This window comes from Podarcis bocagei, assembly GCF_964188305.1.
Source record: "Podarcis bocagei genome assembly, chromosome: 13".
In the NCBI taxonomy this organism is placed as follows: Eukaryota; Metazoa; Chordata; class Lepidosauria; order Squamata; family Lacertidae; genus Podarcis; species Podarcis bocagei.
In genome coordinates, this window is record NC_138138.1 from 2636477 (window position 1) to 2649411 (window position 12935).

At 45.1% G+C, this 12935-nt stretch overlaps 1 protein-coding gene across 2 annotated transcripts in view; it reads left to right on the top strand.

The window, feature by feature from the left end:
• CORO1C (coronin 1C) overlaps positions 1 to 12935 on the top strand; it is a 92461-nt gene that overhangs the window by 39858 nt on the left and 39668 nt on the right. For both annotated transcript variants that reach the window (XM_081168565.1, XM_081168564.1), the window contains exon 3: positions 12191 to 12313. In XM_081168565.1, coding sequence (XP_081024691.1) covers positions 12191 to 12313 — 123 coding nt within the window. The remainder of the gene's footprint in view (positions 1 to 12190; positions 12314 to 12935) is intronic.

Below are 12935 nucleotides of genomic sequence, written 5' to 3' on the forward strand. Positions count from 1 at the left end.
AAATTTTGGACAGGTAGTGGGAAACTATATAGAGCCCACCCAGGAATCAAATCAGGAATGTGCTCTGACAGATCAGATGAGGGAAGAGGATGTTGCTGAACCCCGGGCGCCAGAGATGGAGGGAGCTGTGGCCCAGCAGGAACATGAGTTTTTGGATCTGACAAATGAACTTGGAAAAAGCCAGATTTGGAAAGATAAAGTTTGGTTTGGTTTGGAAATGGGGAGTTGGATAGACCCCCCTATGCAGGGATGTTTGGACTTTTCAAGTCTGGCAATGGGCCGTGAGATGTTTGGGGTTGTGGGGGCTCTTAATTCTGGAGGGACTCTGAAACATGTTTTTAAATACCACATGGAGTTTAGTGTGGAATATGGAAAAGGGACTGATTTGTCGAGAAGGGTCAAAAACACTGTCAAAAAAAATGGAAAGGATTTGCTGTGATAATTAACAACTAGGATACAAAAAAAGGGAGGAGTGAGGAGGTCAAAGAAAGAAGGTAATGACAGTTAAGGATTTGAGAATATTGGATTTGTTTTTAAATGTTTGTGGCTTATTTTTGTCTTTTGATTGAGTTGTGTTATTTTTTGATTTTGATTTTTATCAATTTGTATTGTTTGATTGTGGTTTGTTTTTATTTTGTTTTGTTTGTTTTCTTTTCTTTTCTTTTTTGTTCTTTTCTTTTCTTTTTTTGTTCCCATGAATGAAAGGAGCAGGAGATAAAGTAAAGTACAGGTATAAATATGAAGAAGAGCCGCGGAAGGGACATGGAAGAGACTTAAGGGCCTCGGATATAAGATTACCAGGTTAATGCGCTAGATTGATGGGATAGAAAGGACTGACAAAACCCGGGACCAGGAGGAAGAGACGCTGGAGAAGATTGGAAGAATTTTTTTTTTTTATTAGGATTGTTTTATAAAATTGATGAATCTTAGAAAAATGTTGGAAAGAAATCATTTGGCTTTAGCAAAAATGTTAAAAGAATTATGTAAGAATATTATGGTTATGAGAAATTGGTATAAATAAGATCTAAGTTTCAAGTTTTAGGGTCTTTTATAGTAAGATAAGGTTAAAATAGACTAAGGTAATGTAATGACAGAATATTATTTTGATTTTTATCAATTTGTATTGTTTGATTGTGGTTTGTTTTTCTTTTCTTTTCTTTTCTTTTCTTTTTTGTTCTTTTTCTGTACAGTGGTACCCCGCAAGACGAACGCCTCGCGAGACGAAAAACTCGCAAAACGAAAGGTTTTTTCGTTTTCGAGTTGCCTCGCAAGACGAATTTCCCTATGGGCTTGCTTCGCAAAACGAAGCTTGCCCCGGGGACAGCGGGTCTTCTCTTTTGAAGCAAGGGGCGGCGGGGAGATCGCTTCTCCCCACCGCCCCTTGCTTCAAAAGAGGTCCGGGGGCAGCGGAAGCGCTTCCCGCTGCCCCCGCACCTCTTTTGAAGCAAGCGGCTGCGGGGAGATCTGCTGCGATCTCCTGCCCCAGCCGCCGGCTGCGGGGAGATCTGCTGCGATCTCCTGCCCCAGCCACCTGCCCCAGCCGCCGGGCTTCGTAGCGCTGCTGCGAAGCCGGGCGGGGGGGGGGGGAACACCTGCCCCAGCCGCCGGGCTTCGTAGCGCTGCTGCGAAGCCGGGCGGGGGGGGGAACAGCTGCCCCAGCCGCCGGGCTTCGTAGCGCTGCTGCGAAGCCGGGCGGCGGGGGGGGGAACACCTGCCCCAGCCGCCGGGCTTCGTAGCGCTGCTGCGAAGCCGGGCAGGGGGGCGGGAACACCTTCTGAAGGCGGGCGGGGGGCGAAAGTCTTTGTCCCCCCTGCCTGCCTTCCCAGGGGCTTTTAAATCGCCCCGGACAGCGGAGAAGTCCTCCGCTGTCCGGGGGCGATTTTAAAATGCCGCCCGCCAGCATTTTAAGATCGCCCGGACAGCGGAGAAGTCCTCCGCTGTCCCAGGGTTTTTTAAAATGCTGGGGGTGGGAAGAAAAGCCCTTGTCCCCCCCCCCCCCCAGCCTTCAGAAGAGGTCCGGGGACAGACTGTCCCTGGGCCTGGTCTGAAGGCGGTTTCCCTAGGAACACATTAATTGATTTTCAATGCATTCCTATGGGAAACCGTGCATCACAAGACGAAAAAACCGCAAGACGAAGAGACTTGCGGAACGAATTAATTTTGTCTTGCGAGGCACCACTGTAATTCTAAAACCCTTAATAAATATCATTAAAAACAAAACAAAACATCTTGAAGGTCCCAGGCCACAGAGAAGTTAGGCTGGCCTCAACTAGAGCCAGGGCTTTCTCGGCCGTGGCTCCAATCTGGTGGAACACTCTGTCACAAGAGACCAGGGCCTTGCGGGACTTGACATCTTTACGCAGGGCCTGCAAGACAGAGCTGTTCCACCAGGCCTTTGGCCAGGGCACAGTCTGACTCCCTCCCTCGGCAATCTTCGTGGAGCTCTGGCCCAATGGTTGCCAGTGGCTTGATTTGAATTAATTTTATAATGAATGATTTTAGAGTGTTGTTTATGCTGTACTTTTGTACTGTTTTATTGTTGTTAGCCGCCCTGAGCCCGGCTTCGGCTGGGGAGGGTGAGATATAAATAAAATTTATTATTATTATTATTGTTGTTGTTGTTGTTGTTATTTTTCCATGGATAGAGTAAGAAGCCTATGAATCTGCAGGGTTCAAGAATGGTTTGGTGGTTGGTGAGATGACACATAAACTGGGCAAATCAGAGGGTGATTCACATGATCCTAAAAGTAAGCTAAAATGTGAGTTGCAGTGAATTGTGCTTGTGGGTGCTCTGTTGCAGACCAAAGTCCCATTTGACTACAACTGACTCATTATTGGAAGCCTTTGTGGTGAGGAATTTAGTAGTTAATTTTCATAGCTGAAAGCCCATCTTTTCCATTCTGATAAACCTCTGTAGGTCTTAATCTGGTCTGTGACCACTGAGAGACCCTGCCAGTCTGATTGGTGAAGCTCATCAAACAAGAAAAACCCCATTTTGATTCTGAGATTGTTTACCAAGTTTTTAGTAAGCAGTCATTATATGTGAATAAAAGACTCCTGGTTACATCCCAAACTGTGACACACTTGGTGTAAGGGCCCATGCAATTATATTTGTTTTTCTCTTAAGTGTATAAAAGGGTAGTAAGATAATGACACGAAGAGAGTGATAATTGTAGGTCTGCGTCTTAGCAAATGAATTGCCATTTTAGATAACTAAAAAAATCATACGTTCCATTCATTTCACACAAGCTGCTGAGTGAGACTGAACGCTCAGCTGTTTGTCTGAATGTTTGGTGTTTGGTTTTAATCTTGTTCATACAGACGGGAGGCATTTGCAAGTTTAATATGTATGCACCAGCTAATTCCCCCCCCCCAGTCAAAATCCTGATTGAGACATTAATACATGTCTGGATTACACAATGTTGGTTCTCTCTTAAGATAGTTCTGTATTTTTCTCTTTAAAATGTTCAGGTGTTGCCATGTTAGAGAGTTAAATTTTTCACAAGCCCCTCAACCTGTTGATATTTTTTTTTTAAGATATTTATTGGGAAAATTTTTTGAATATAATAAAAAATAAACATACAAAATAATAAGCAGTTAAAAACACACATTATAGAATCATAGAATCATAGAATCATAGAATCCTAGAGTTGGAAGAGACCACAAGGGCCATCGAGTCCAACCCCCTGCCAAGCAGGAAACACCATCAGAGCACTCCTCACATATGGTTGTCAAGCCTCTGCTTAAAGACCTCCAAAGTAGGAGACTCCACCACACTCCTTGGCAGCAAATTCCACTGTCGAACAGCTCTTACTGTCAGGAAGTTCTTCCTAATGTTTAGGTGGAATCTTCTTTCTTGTAGTTTGGATCCATTGCTCCGTGTCCGCTTCTCTGGAGCAGCAGAAAACAACCTTTCTCCCTCCTCTTTGTGACATCCTTTTATATATTTGAACATGGCTATCATATCACCCCTTAACCTCCTCTTCTCCAGGCTAAACATGCCCAGCTCCCTTAGCCGTTCCTCCTAAGGCATCGTTTCCAGGCCTTTGACCATTTTGGTTGCCCTCCTCTGGACACGTTCCAGTTTGTCAGTGTCCTTCTTGAACTGTGGTGCCCAGAACTGGACACAGTACTCCAGGTGAGGTCTGACCAGAGCAGAATACAGTGGCACTATTACTTCCCTTGATCTAGATGCTATACTCCTATTGATGCAGCCCAGAATTGCATTGGCTTTTTTAGCTGCCGCGTCACACTGTTGGCTCATGTCAAGTTTGTGGTCAACCAAGACTCCTAGATCCTTTTCACATGTACTGCTCTCAAGCCAGGTGTCCCCCATCTTGTATTTGTGCCTCTCATTTTTTTTGCCCAAGTGCAATACTTTACATTTCTCCCTGTTAAAATTCATCTTGTTTGTTTTTGCCCAGTTCTCTAATCTGTCAAGGTCGTTTTGAAGTGTGATCCTGTCCTCTGGGGTGTTAGCCACCCCTCCCAGTTTGGTGTCATCTGCAAATTTGATCAGGATGCCCTTGAGTCCATCATCCAAGTCGTTGATAAAGATGTTGAATAAGACCGGGCCCAAGACAGAACCCTGTGGCACCCCACTAGTCACTCTTCTCCAGGATGAAGAGGAACCATTGATGAGCACTCTTTGGGTTCGGTCAGTCATCCAGTTACAAATCCACTGAGTGGTAGCATAGTCAAGACCACAGTTTACCAGTTTCTTTACAAGAATATCATGGGGCACCTTGTCAAATGCCTTGCTGAAATCAAGGTAGGCTACATCCACTGCGTTCCCTTCATCTACCAGGCTTGTAATTCTGTCAAAAAACGAGATCAGGTTAGTCTGACATGACTTATTTTTCAGAAATCCATGCTGACTATTGGTGATCACAGCATTCCTTTCTAGGTGCTCACAGACTGTTTGCTTAATGATCTGCTCCAGAATCTTCCCTGCTATTGATGTCAGACTGACTGGGCGGTAATTATTTGGGTCCTCTCTTTTCCCCTTTTTGAAAATAGGGACAACATTTGCCCTCCTCCAGTCTGCCGGGACTTCGCCTGTTCTCCAGGAATTCTCAAAGATGACTGCCAGTGGTTCTGAGATCACATCTGCCAGTTCTTTTAATACTCTTGGATGCAGTTCATCTGGCCCTGGAGACTTGAATACATCTAAACTGGCCAAGTATTCTTGTACTATCTCCTTAGTTATTCTGGGCTGTGTTTCCTTTGCTGAATCATTTGCTCCAAATTCTTCAGGTCGGGCATTGTTTTCCTTATCGGAGAAGACTGAGGCAAAGAAGGCATTGAGGAGTTCAGCCCTTTCTGTGTCCCCTGTTTGCATTTCACCATCTTCTCCTCTGAGTGACCCCACTGTTTCTTTGCTCTTCCTTTTGCTACGAACATACCCATAGAAGCCTTTTTTGTTGCTTTTAACCTCTCTAGCAAGCCTGAGTTCATTCTGTGCTTTAGCTTTTCTGACTTTGTGTCTACACGTGCTGGCTATTTGTTTGAATTCCTCTTTGGTGGTTTCCCCCCTTTTCCATTTTTTGTACACATCCTTTTTTAATCTTAACTCAGTTAAAAGTTCTTTAGATAGCCACCCTGGCTTCTTTAGGCACCTTCCATGTTTCCCTCTCATTGGTATTGCCTGACGTTGTGCTTTTAGTATCTCCCTCTTAACAAACTCCCAGCCATCATGAACTCCCTTTCCATTTAGTATTACTGTCCATGGGATCTCACCCAGCACTTCCCTAAGTTTTATGAAGTCGGCTTTCTTAAAGTCAAGAAATTGAGTCCTAGTATGCTTGGCTGCTCCTTTCCGCTGTATAGTAAACTTCAGAAGAGCATGATCACTCGCACCTAATGATCCTTCCACTTCTACCCCACTAACCAGGTCATCAACATTGGTTAGGACCAGATCTAAAATGGCTGTTCCTCTTGTTGCTTCTCCCACTTTCTGGACAATGAAGTTGTCTGCAAGGCCAGTGAGGAATCTGTTTGACCTTATGCTCTTGGCTGAGTTTGACATCCAACAAATATCCGGGTAATTGAAGTCCCCCATTACTACTATCTCCCTTCCTTTTGCATGCTTGGCCATCTGTTCCAGGAAGGCATCATCTATGTCCTCCGTTTGGCTTGGGGATCTATAGTAAACTCCCACAATGAGGTCCCTGTTATTCTTCTCTCCCTTAATTTTGACCCAAATGCTCTCACTTTGGCTTTGATGTTCTAAATCTTGGATCTCTTCACAGGTATACACATCCCTGACATATAACGCCACTCCTCCTCCTTTCTTGTCTGGTCTGTTTCTCTGAAATAGATTGTATCCCCCCATTATTACATTCCAATCGTGGGACTTATCCCACCAGGTTTCAGTGATGCCTATTATGTCATATTTAGTTTGCTGTACCAAGAGCTCAAGCTCATCTTGTTTATTTCCCATGCTTTGCGCATTAGTGTACAGACATTGAAGTCCATTAATCATTCCCCCGTGTCTCTTATTTAAGGATTTTTTCCTCCCACCACTAGGTCTGCGTGCTGTTTGCTCCATTTGGTCTATGACATTTGGATGATCATCTTCATCAATTGATAGGCTCCTACCTTCAGGAGCACTGTCTCCCTCCCCCACATTAGTCAGTTTAAAGCCCTCCTGATGAGGTTTCTGAGATTTTTGGCAAAAACATTTCTCCCAACTGTTGTGAGGTGCAGCCCATCGCTTGCCAGAAGTCCATCTTCAAGAAACTGCAGTCCGTGATCTAAGAATCCAAACTGTTCCTGTTTACACCATCTGCGAAGCCAGCTGTTCACTTCCACTATTTTCCCCTCTCTCCCTGGGCCACGTCGTTCAACTGGGAGGAGAGATGAGATGACAATTTGTGCATTTAGTTGCTTCAATTTCCTGCCGAGAGCCTCGTAGTCTCTTTTGATCTTCTGGAGGCTATTGCTTGCAGTGTCATTGGTTCCCACATGAACCAAGAGGAAGGGGTATTTGTCAGTGGGTTTTATGATTCCTTGCAGTCGTTCAGTTACATCTTGGATCTTAGCCCCGGGGAGACAGCACACTTCCCGAGACATCTTGTCAGGCCCACAAATCACTGCTTCTGTTCCCCTCAGTAGGGAATCCCCTATCACCACTACACGCCTCCTCTTAGGTTTGGTCGGGGTTCTTCCATGAGCTGTCCGTTCCAAGGTCGCCTGCACATTCCCTGAGGACTGACTTTGCTGCTCGTCTTCATTTACCTGATCGACAGAAATGAGGGAGAGATCCTCAAATGGAGTCTGCTCTTCGTCTTCCATGCTAGGGGAGAGGACCTCAAAGCGATTGTGTAATTCTAAACAATCAGAACGAACCCTGGGCCTCCTACTTCTTTGAGTCACGTTTCTCCATATATCCGGCTCCTGTGTTGGTGAACTAGCCTCCTTCTCTGGGGAGTCCCCTGTCTCCTCCTTGATGGAGGCGGTGTGGTCTGTTGCTTCCAAGAAGAGCTCCAGCTCTCTAATTCTTTGGAGCGTAGCTACCCTTTCCTCCAGTTTCTGGACTTTGTCTTTTAAGAGGGCAATCAACATGCAATTGCTGCAGGTAAAGCTGCCTGCAACCTTTGGCAAGATGGCAAACATTGCGCAGGAACCGCAGGCGACAGCAGCTGTTCCCTCCCCCTCCATCTTGAGAATGTGTCGTTGGGGGTGGCTACAGCGGTCCTCCATCATAAAAATGTGCAGACAGGACAAATAACTCCCCCCACAAAAAACCTAGGTCTCCCCCAACAAACGTTTCAGACTAGCTCCCCTAAATCTAAAAGATGGATCAAGCTCTGATAAGCTCCTCCCACAGCTAATCACCTTCCTCAACAGAAACCCTGCCCCCTCTGACCTTTGCACAGGGAAAACAGCTAATCAGCCACAAAGAAACACAAGCACACAAGAGAAAACCCTTTTTGCTCCTTCTTCAACTGCTTTCCTGCTAGCTCAATTTTCAATAACATAACTTCCATACCCTTATTTCCTCCGACCTCCTCATACTTCCCTTCTTTGTATTCCATTTCAGTTTGTTAGTTCAGCAAATCCTTACCATTAAACTTTTACCCATTTATAATCCTTTTTTCATATCTCCTAAAGCATTACAGCTGGAAACCGCTTAGTTTCTATCCAACATCTTTCTAACATTCATTAATTTTACAATATTTCTTTAAATAGTCTTTAAATTTCTTCCAGTCTTCTTTCACTGACTCTTCTCCCTGGTCTCGGACAACCTGTTGATTTTGTATTCCTTAGATGTAGTACTTATCTCCCCCCGCCCAGACCATCCATCTACCACTCCATTTAGATTTTGGCATAGAGGAAATACGTTTTCCTTCCTCCCCACCTTCTTCAGTGTCTTATATGCAAACTGGCAGGCAAAAAGTTGGGAAGCAGATGTGGGGGAACTTTTTCGGGCCAGGACCCACATTTGCTTCTGGGCAGCCTTCCAGGGGGCAGAGGCAAAGTGGGGAAAGCAACAGGGGTCAGTTTTGTACAGTTTCTACACACACTCACACAACCCTCTCTATCCTGACAAGCAAGGGGCATGATCAGAGCACAGTGACACATCCCAGGCAGGGCTAGTGAAGGGTGTGGCCTAGAGGGAGTTGGGGGGACCACATGGACACATTCAGCCCTTGCGCCTGAAGGACTCCGCGCTGGTGTAGGGATGTCTTCCTCTGTAGGCTCACAGGCCTCTGAATCTTTGCCCATTCTCCTCCTGAGTCATTTTCTTCCCCTCAGTCATAGAATCATAGAATCATAGAGTTGGAAGAGACCACAAGGGCCATTGAGTCCAACCCCCTGCCAAGCAGGAAACACCATCAGAGCACTCCTGACACATGGTTGTCAAGCCTCTGCTTAAAGACCTCCAAAGAAGGAGACTCCACCACACTCCTTGGCAGCAAATTCCACTGTCAAACAGCTCTTACTGTCAGGAAGTTCTTCCTAATGTTTAGGTGGAATCTTCTTTCTTGTAGTTTGGATCCATTGCTCCGTGTCCGCTTCTCTGGAGCAGCAGAAAACAACCTTTCTCCCTCCTCTATGTGACATCCTTTTATATATTTGAACATGGCTATCATATCACCCCTTAACCTCCTCTTCTCCAGGCTAAACATGCCCAGCTCCCTTAGCCGTTCCTCATAAGGCATCGTTTCCAGGCCTTTGACCATTTTGGTTGCCCTCCTCTGGACACGTTCCAGTTTGCCAGTGTCCTTCTTGAACTGTGGTGCCCAGAACTGGACACAGTACTCCAGGTGAGGTCTGACCAGAGCAGAATACAGTGGCACTATTACTTCCCTTGATCTAGATGCTATACTCCTATTGATGCAGCCCAGAATTGCATTGGCTTTTTTAGCTGCCGCGTCACACTGTTGGCTCATGTCAAGTTTGTGGTCAACCAAGACTCCTAGATCCTTTTCACATGTACTGCTCTCAAGCCAGGTGTCCCCCATCTTGAATTTGTGCCTCTCATTTTTTTTTGCCCAAGTGCAATACTTTACATTTCTCCCTGTTAAAGTTCATCTTGTTTGTTTTTGCCCAGTTCTCTAATCTGTCAAGGTCGTTTTGAAGTGTGATCCTGTCCTCTGGGGTGTTAGCCACCCCTCCCAGTTTGGTGTCATCTGCAAATTTGATCAGGATGCCTGGATGAGTCCATCATCCAAGTCGTTGATAAAGATGTTGAATAAGACCGGGCCCAAGACAGAACCCTGTGGCACCCCACTAGTCACTCCAGGATGAAGAGGAACCATTGATGAGCACCCTTTGGGTTTGGTCAGTCAGCCAGTTACAAATCCACTGAGTGGTAGCATAGTCAAGACCGCATTTTACCAGCTTCTTTACAAAAATTTCATGGGGCACCTTGTTGAATGCCCTGCTGAAATCAAGGTAGGCTACATCCACTGTGTTCCCTTCATCTACCAGGCTTGTAATTCTGTCAAAAAACAAGATCAGGTTAGTCTGACATGACTTATTTTTCAGAAATCCATGCTGACTATTGGTGATCACAGCATTCCTTTCTAGGTGCTCACAGACTGTTTGCTTAATGATCTGCTCCAGAATCTTCCCTGCTATTGATGTCAGACTGACTGGGCGGTAATTATTTGGGTCCTCTCTTTTCCTCTTTTTGAAAATAGGGACAACATTTGCCCTCCTCCAGTCTGCCGGGACTTCGCCTGTTCTCCAGGAATTCTCAAAGATGACTGCCAGTGGTTCTGAGATCACATCTGCCAGTTCTTTTAATACTCTTGGATGCAGTTCATCTGGCCCTGGAGACTTGAATACATCTAAACTAGCCAAATATTCTTGTACTATCTCCTTAGTTATTCTGGGCTGTGTTTCCTTTGCTGAATCATTTGCTCCAAATTCTTCAGGTCGGGCATTGTTTTCTTTATCGGAGAAGACTGAGGCAAAGAAGGCATTGAGGAGTTCAGCCCTTTCTGTGTCCCCTGTTTGCATTTCACCATCTTCTCCTCTGAGTGACCCCACTGTTTCTTTGTTCTTCCTTTTGCTACGAACATACCCATAAAAGCCTTTTTTGTTGCTTTTAACCTCTCTAGCCAGCCTGAGTTCATTCTGTGCTTTAGCTTTTCTGACTTTGTGTCTACACGTGCTGGCTATTTGTTTGAATTCCTCTTTGGTGGTTTCCCCCCTTTTCCATTTTTTGTACACATCCTTTTTTAATCTTAACTCAGTTAAAAGTTCTTTAGATAGCCACCCTGGCTTCTTTAAGCACCTTCCATGTTTCCGTCTCATTGGTATTGCCTGAAGTTGTGCTTTTACTATCTCCCTCTTAACAAACTCCCAGCCATCATCACAGTCCTGTCCATGATGTTTCCTGTCGACAGGGGTGGAGAGCCTTGTCTTTCTGGATGGTGTTGAACTCCTAACTCCCCTCAGCCCTCAACGTTGGTGGGCTGGAGGATCACCACCCCTTCTTTAAGATGGTGTGTACATGCAGATAGAAGCTGCTGCCCAGGGGCTTGCAGGTGATAGTGTGCTGGCTTGGTCTGACACACCATTGGCCAGCAAACAGTTTGGTGGTTGCTTAAAGGTTGCAGTAGCAATTTGCTCTTTGATCAGAGGCTGTGCATATTCACCTCTCCATCCGGTGACAGGCACAAGATAGGCATTTAAGTGGCCATGCCCATGACATGTTCCTAGCTGTGAAGAAGAGATACCTCTCTATTCAGTTTCAGTGGAACTCTGTAAGGATTGCTTCTTGTTGCTGTGTCTCATAGTCCTTTAGGACTTGCCCCTCTCTCCTGATTTTGACAAGCAGGTTTAGGTCAGTCTGCAAGAGCTAATGGCTATCGCTGCTTCTGAAACCTTATGCACAGTCAACTCTGAATTGGGGGGAAAACTCACTTCCCTGGAATTAGCAGTGCAGTAATTGGATGCATGATCCAGGGTTCAAGCAGCATAAGGAGCAAGGAGTAGCTTAGGAAACCCAGTCATAGGTGTTTGTGTCTGAAAAAGGCAGCTGTCATGGATCTGCCTACAGTAGGGTGAGTTTTAAACACTTAAATGGGGTGAGTTTTAAACACTTAAACAAGTGCAAATCTTTGGAGAAATACAGCTTAAAGGTTTTTCTGACATTACAGCCATGCAAACTTTGAAATAAGTTTGGAAAGCTGCCCCAGCTCCAGGGGAAAGCACCCCTGCTTGCATACAGAAGGTCTCAGCTTCACTCCTTGCCATTTCCATTCAGAGGATCTCTGGTAGCATCAGTTAATGGGAAAGGCCTCCCTCATCCCATCCTAGAGAGCTGTCAGTCAGAGTAGGCAACACTGGGATAGATGGCCAAACAGTCTGATGGAACCCCAGGAGAGCTGCCGCCAATGTTTGTCTATGTGAATTTGAGCAATTAACTTTGCCTTCAGTTAACCTATTACAGTCAAGGTGTGACTGTTAAAAAACCTTATCACCATACATTTATATATATTGTGTAAGAGATAATTTACTGAACATGAAGTGCTGACTTTGGGGGTGTGGAAGTTGTGACCTCCAGAGGTTTGACTGCAGTTCCCATCATTCCTGACCATTGGCCTTCTGGCTGGGACGGATGGGAGTTGTTGTTCAGCAGCATTTGGAGAGAGGCAGGTCATCTATCCCTGGCTTTTTTGTATTTTGTTCCTTGTTCTGTACATTACAGCGCTTTTTTCACTCTCTTCAGACAGGTAGAATTGACAAATCCTACCCCACAGTTTGTGGCCATACGGGACCTGTGCTTGACATAGAGTGGTGTCCTCACAATGATCAAGTCATCGCCAGCGGCTCAGAAGACTGCACTGTCATGGTGAGTCGCTGCATTAAGCATCTCAAAAAGTTGTTTCTTGCTTTCACTTGGAAGTAGTTTTGTAGCCCTTCATTAAGTTAGCCGTATGGTAGTCATTTTAAACTGGCAGCCAGTCATCCTTGTTCCAGCTTTAAAATACAACTGCTGTGGGCTCATAGATGGTACACTGAAAGGCACAAAATATTACTTGCATTGTCACAGCATGCAGAACTGGAGTGAATAACACTGAAAGGAAAATTGGCCTTCACTGTACTTGAAATGGTTCTGTGCTGAATTTTTGTTTGTCTAAAAATTGAATTAAAAAGCCACAATATCAAGATAGGTGGATTTAATTTTATATAGCACTAAGTTCATACCTGTGTGTTGCACCTCTTAATCCATCTGACGTCTGGATTTGTTTTCTATCTCATGGTGGCTTATCCTGCACCATCTCCTGTGATCTCACTTTGGAAGACGTTGACATTTAAAAAGAAGCAATTTGGGTTTGCAGAGTTCACCACTAAACAGGATTGTGTGCTAAAGGATGTTGGAACGTACAGTGGTGCCTCGCAAGACGAAATTAATTTGTTCCGCGAATTTTTTCGTCGAGTGAATTTTTCGTCTTGCGAAGCACGGTTTCCCA